The sequence below is a fragment of the Styela clava genome, chromosome 1 (assembly GCF_964204865.1).
Source record: "Styela clava chromosome 1, kaStyClav1.hap1.2, whole genome shotgun sequence".
Taxonomy (NCBI): Eukaryota; Metazoa; Chordata; class Ascidiacea; order Stolidobranchia; family Styelidae; genus Styela; species Styela clava.
In genome coordinates, this window is record NC_135250.1 from 25779997 (window position 1) to 25785996 (window position 6000).

The 6000-nt window shown below is 35.7% G+C and overlaps 2 protein-coding genes across 4 annotated transcripts in view; one reads left to right on the top strand and one right to left on the bottom strand.

The window, feature by feature from the left end:
* The window catches only part of LOC120335134 (uncharacterized), a 31091-nt gene extending 29152 nt beyond the window's left edge, over positions 1-1939 (top strand). For both annotated transcript variants that reach the window (XM_078112787.1, XM_078112789.1), the window contains exons 35-36: positions 293-459; positions 992-1939. In XM_078112787.1, the coding sequence (XP_077968913.1) occupies positions 293-459; positions 992-1314 (490 nt within the window). In that variant the 3' untranslated portion in view covers positions 1315-1939. The remainder of the gene's footprint in view (positions 1-292; positions 460-991) is intronic.
* Positions 1940-3161: 1222 nt separating this feature from the next.
* LOC144422870 (uncharacterized) lies at positions 3162-6000 on the bottom strand. Of its 2 annotated transcripts, none has more exons than XM_078112795.1 (4): positions 5684-6000; positions 4830-4922; positions 4099-4238; positions 3162-3657 (listed from the first exon to the last, which is right to left on the bottom strand). In XM_078112795.1, the coding sequence occupies exons 1-4, from the start codon at positions 5955-5957 to the stop codon at positions 3469-3471; spliced, it is 696 nt and encodes a 231-aa protein (XP_077968921.1). In that variant the 5' UTR covers positions 5958-6000; the 3' UTR covers positions 3162-3468. The 2 variants fall into 2 exon arrangements, with proteins under 2 accessions (XP_077968921.1, XP_077968918.1); XM_078112792.1 differs by having other exon boundaries at positions 4099-4316; positions 5684-5980.

A 6000-nucleotide genomic window follows, 5' to 3' on the forward strand; every position in this document is an offset into this window, starting at 1 on the left:
CACAACCTACTTTCCCTAACTTGGTACACATACTATGTTCTGGCTGTGCGCCGTCTTAGTACAAATACTACGAGAGCACCAATTTTAGTGATTAAATTATGAGGTGAAAATATTTGACATCATAGGTTAATCATTTAGACTTGTATGCCCATGTCCACCCCCTCATGCAAGATGTCCTGTTGAAATGAAATTATCCTGGCTGAGTATTTTTCAACGAATGCTTTTCAAGACCCTTATTAGGAGAGAAATTTGAAAAACAATGAAATTAAACTTTTCATTTTCTGTGATTCAGAAACCCAAACAACGCATTTTCATCAAACACTTGGACAGAATATACAAATGAAAGAAAATCTTATTTGGAAATGAATTCAAATCTTATTCAGCCATTGAGCAATCCAACTGATTATAACATCGAAAAAAACAATTTATGGAGCCAGGTTGTTCCTCAGTTTCCTAAAGGTTTGTTACCGACATATTTTTCTATCGTTACTTCAACTTTTATGATTTTAAGTTGATTTCTTCCCTGGCATATATAAGAAATAGGCCTTGATTGAAAAGGTAGAATTAGCCGAATATTTGTACGTTCCAAGTTCCCTCACCACACTTTCTCAATTAGTTTCGTGTAATCTAGACTCCATCTGACAAGCTCTAGACGAGCAATAGACACACAAATATAACTGGACAATCCATTGGAAAATTTCTAGGAATCGTTTCACTTTTAGGGGGACATTAAAAAATAGCAAGTATACTAGAAAAGTAGTAAACATAATACTATACCTTGAATTCATCTAGGAGGCGTGAGTAACTTTTAAATAATTAGTTGATGTATAATATTAAATCTTATAAAATAAGTATAAACAATAGAATTGTTTCAAGAATTTTTTTAGTAAGTAAATTTCTTAGTGTTTTTCGAAAAAAGAACAATTATTTAGGATTTTCATAAAAACATAAATTCTACAAATTCTACAAATTTCATTACAAATTTTTTTAGTTCCTGTTCCTGCAACAACAACACCGATTTATTCTACAATTTCATCGATTTCTCCCACTGACCAGTGTCCAGACCCGATTCCACCTATCGGGGAAGGTCTTGGACTTTCCCTATCGCCAACTCAGGCCGATACCGCAATTTATGCCATGTTTAGTGTTTGTCTTATTCTTGGCGTGATTTTAATATTACTAATTGTTTTGTGGGTGTGTTATGGGCGTGGTGCACAAAGAAAAGGTGTGACTGCCGAAAAACGAAATAATACTCTACACGAAAATGCCGCTTTTGATAATAAATCTGAATCAAATAATTTTTCCGCTCTTTAAAATGGCGAATTTACTTTCAACTAATTCGGAAATTTAATATTTTTATAACGTAAAGTTACAATTGTCAACTTTATTTTCCGAACTCCGTTTACTAGTCTTTTCCTCAAACTTTCTAATTACAATTTTTTGCTGCAACAAATTATGATGTGTCAAGTTTGGATTGGTTGTTATGTAATTCTACGTACCTGTGACGTATTTATGTTTGTGCCGATCATAGCACGAGTCTAGCGATTAGTGATTTTTAACCTTATTTGGTGGCGCGGTGGTCTAATGAAACATTCCTGAGACTTGGGAAATTTAATTATCTTTTATATTCTGGATTGTCTAATATAAATATATAAAGCAAACTTAAAAGTTGTTGAACAGAATTTTATCAAAAGGTGTTTGTTTATAATCAAACAATATACACATAATAATAACGACTCTTAGATTTGAATGTGAACCTGCGGAACTTCTGGGCTGCACTGACGGAACACAAAAATGTTTCGGAACCCTTGTTGATAACCGCTGTCACTGACATATGAAAGATGTTTAGTTCTCTCTTGGCCTGTCCGCTCTATACTGTCTAACTGTGTTAACCTGTTCCTATTGTAATTGAAATACGTAATACAAACGAAATAATGCACTTGTCTTTTCATATTGTCAAAGTATTGTTGAAACCGATGGTGGAATTTAAAATTGTAAGAACGGATCATTTTTGTATCGAACACACTGACAGGTGTTCCCTCACTCAGAAAATGCAATTATGCGGCAACGTAAGCCATACTAACATAGCTTTACATAAATATTATATAAAACTTTCACAGGTGCTTCCGAAGTATGTGTACCAAGATGGCGCACAACCTGAACTTAGTATGTGTACCAGGTTAGGGTTCAGGTTGTAAGCCATATTGGTACGAATACTTCCGGAGCGCCGTTTCAAAATACAACGTTAGCCGTCAGAGGCGATGCAATTTACTCATTTGCTGTTGTCGTCTAACATCTAAAACAAGTATATACGAATTACGCAAACCCGCTGAATCCCACTTTTGCTAATGACAATCGAAACTAAGATGAAAACGAGCATACGTTTTCTCTTACGCATTTTGAAACGAGCACGTAAAGGTTACCAGTAGCGTACTGATCGACACTATGGAAGGAAGGTTTGGGTTGTTCCGCACAGGACTGTGAGGTCGGAGTTTGGCATGTTTTCATGGAGCTCCGGAGTCAGGATTTCTGAATTCGTTAAAATTTCACTTGCGGAATGTTCAATTATGATAAAAAAAAAATTACGGAGACTTAAAACACATGTAGTTTAATAACCCGTCTTTAATATACTATTTAGGGCGGCTTAGATTCCTTCGAAGTTTTTTGAAGCCTACATGAGTCGAAATTTCATACAATCCGAAGTTGGAAGTAGTTTATTTTAAATTTTTAACGAATCCCCGGCTCTAGTTGCATGTGTCTCAGTTTTAACTCATTATGGCGATATATAAACACTAGCATACACCAGTGTTTGCCATCGTATGGGTCGCGACCCGAAGTTGGCTGGTCTGAAAATCTTATTTTCTTTTATCAAAAACATTCCACTTAAGTAATATTTGAAATAATTTTTTTATTTTTGTAAACTGCTTGTCTTAGGAAGTCTGACTTTGGTCGGACGAATCGCTACAGAAATACATTTGTGTTAGTGTGCAGCAGAAATCTTTAATTTGATAGAATAACTTTTTTAAGTTAGCAATTTTATTTATATGAAAAAAGCATTATTTGCCGTTCATGATTTCACAATTTTTTTTCAAATTGGGTCGTTTCAGAAAAAGGTCAGGAACCGCTAAACCCATGGTCTACCACACGTAAAACGATTAACATTACAAGCATGATAAGTTTTTATTACATAGTTACAGCTTGAGAAATAATAACAAAAGCAGGATGCAGTGAATATAGCCGCAAATGATTGCTGTTGTGGAATACTTTTGTCAAAGAAAAAGTCTAATGAACGTATACCGTCTTACAACATTACTGTTGGTCAGAGTCAAGATGGAGGCTAATCTCGATTCAAATGCTTCGTAAAGTGAGTCTTGTATTAGAGACCAATTCATAGCAAGTTTGTCAATGACTCGATAGATTAGAAATGAACTTATTATTGATGATTAAACAATCCCGTTCTTGCAACACTTAATATTCACAAAGGGCCCCTAAGCGGTGCCATCCATGATCTGCAGTGTGCAACCCTTGTCGGTCTGTTTTAGGGTTCATGTTTACAACTAAACCAATCAAATCTTGACCATTAAGATTTATCGGATAACCGCGGTGCCACATCGTATAGGGTGCAGGGTTCCCATTCGAAAGAAAGGTGTTTCCTGTCTGCAAAAAATGTAAATGTTAACAAAATAGAAATGCGCAAACATAGGCACACAATTTTGGCGGTGATAGCTTTGGAACATTTTTAAGAATCAAGTACAATTCAGCAGACCGCATGTAACTATTTGTGACCAGTCTTAAACCGTACATGATTTTAAATTTGTTTAGAAGACAAATTATTGATCCATTGAGGTTGTGAATTTTTTTTATATTTTCAATGTAATTGCAACTAATTGGAAGGGTAAATCCATTTTTTCTCCATTTCCAAGATTCGTCAAAATTTCTGTTCGAGTCTCAGTACATGTCATGTTGATGGTTAGTCGAATTCAATCCGAATCATTTCTCTCAGATAGCTCGAGTCATTGAAAAACTTGACTCGTACCGAGTCAATGAGTCAAGTCTGCCCAACATTTACTGCCCATTTACAGGTATTATAATACTTACATTTGGATCGTGCGACATCCCAAGCCAAATGAAAATATCTCGTGATTTTTGGCGAAGATATTCAATCACAAGATTGTAGTGGTTTTCAGAGTAAATATTAGCGAGTTCCCAACCATTTGACTCGCACATATTGGTAGCATCTAAAAAGGTTACGCCTTTTTCGTCGTATAAGATGGCTTGAAAGCATTTGCCGTTGTAAAAAAGTGCAGCACAGACTTCTGAATGTGTATACAAAGTTGCAAATGTAATCGGAATATTGAACAGAACTGACATCAGTTTTGATGGGGAGCGCATACCGTTAATCAAAGTCGAAAGTTTTTTTTTATACTTTTCAAGGTTCTAACTTGCTTTATTTTCTTGCCATCACAAGATTTGACTTCAAATTCAAATTGTTTAGTTTGGACCTGAGTTTTTCATGACAATTATTTAGAATTCCAGAATACTTTTGTTGTATATATAAAATTTATGCACATAAATACATACCGAGGATTTATAAATGACATACAATTGCGTGTAACTCATATTTTCGGACCCAATCATATTTACGATTTGATAAACTAACTATTAGCTAAGATTTTCTGATATGGACATCGACGATTAAATATGTTATCTCCTGCTTAGGGTCACGCATGTTTCCAAATAGCAGTTAAATAGCTTTCGAGTGACTGCTAATACAGAGTTCATCCAAAGCACTTTGTGTGTGATACATTACATGCTTGTTTCAAAATAACCTGAATTTCGTTTCACCAACATGCTGATAGTTCTGTTCATTTGATCCATCATTTCCGACATTTTGTCAATTCTGGTATTCATAGATTCGGTAGCTTAAAAAATAACAGAAAGTATTATCACACTCTTTTGGATATAGAGTCAGCAGAGATTCATATATGGGTTTTTAGTTTCCATCGGTAGAGGTTTCAACGTAGAGTGAGTCACTCTACCATAGCCCTACACTCGATCGAAACTTGATCGAACATATCTCGAAGAAAAACTAGTCTTGATCGAGCATAAAGAAATATATTATCCGAAAAAGGTCATGTTATATAGTATACGTTTGTTATCCAAATATGGGACGTTAATGAATGACCAAATTAATATATTTGATCACGGCGTGATTATAAGGTTCCAACGGGAACATCGAGGCTAATTTCTCGCTGTTAGTGTAAGACACGGTAGTGATCACATGTTGTATGATTGAAATTTTCCGGCCGAAAAGAATTGAAGAATCTTCCTAGAGGTTATGAAGTTTTGAAATATCGTGATATGGGCGATTCCGTTCTGAGCTGACGACTAGGGCTATATTTGGCGTTGGCCCATAAATTAGATTTATATGTGAAGGGTATCAATGTAGCGTACGTAGGGACCTACATCGTAATGTTTTTCTGAAATAAGAGCACATTTTAGTGAGTTCCATACAAAAGAGAACCGGGTTTTAAATTTTTGACTCTCAGCTCTGTCTTCACGAATTATAATAAGGGAACGGGATAAGGCGTAGGCAACATATAAGCGGTTTTATCGTAAACAAAAAAATTTCCCAAATGAAAACTTAGTTTATTCTCAGTAAAACTATTTTAATCGTAGTTACCTGCTGAAATTTTTGCTTCAATAATGTCATCAACCCTCTCGTAATCAACGGTTCCTTTTGGTCCAATATCCCCCTTATCACCTTTGAACCCTTGGGCGCCGCGTTTACCGGGTCTGCCTTGTGTAGTTTGGTTCCCATGTGACGTCACAGGACTATCTGGCGTCAGGAACAATGCACATATTCGCTGGCACACTTGTTGCTGATTGCCGAGTCCACATGATAGACTGATTGCAAGTGCGCATAACGTGATCTTGAATATAAGACTGGCTCTCATCTTTGCACTAGGTGTATTTTCGAAATACCGCTTCTGCAAAGTC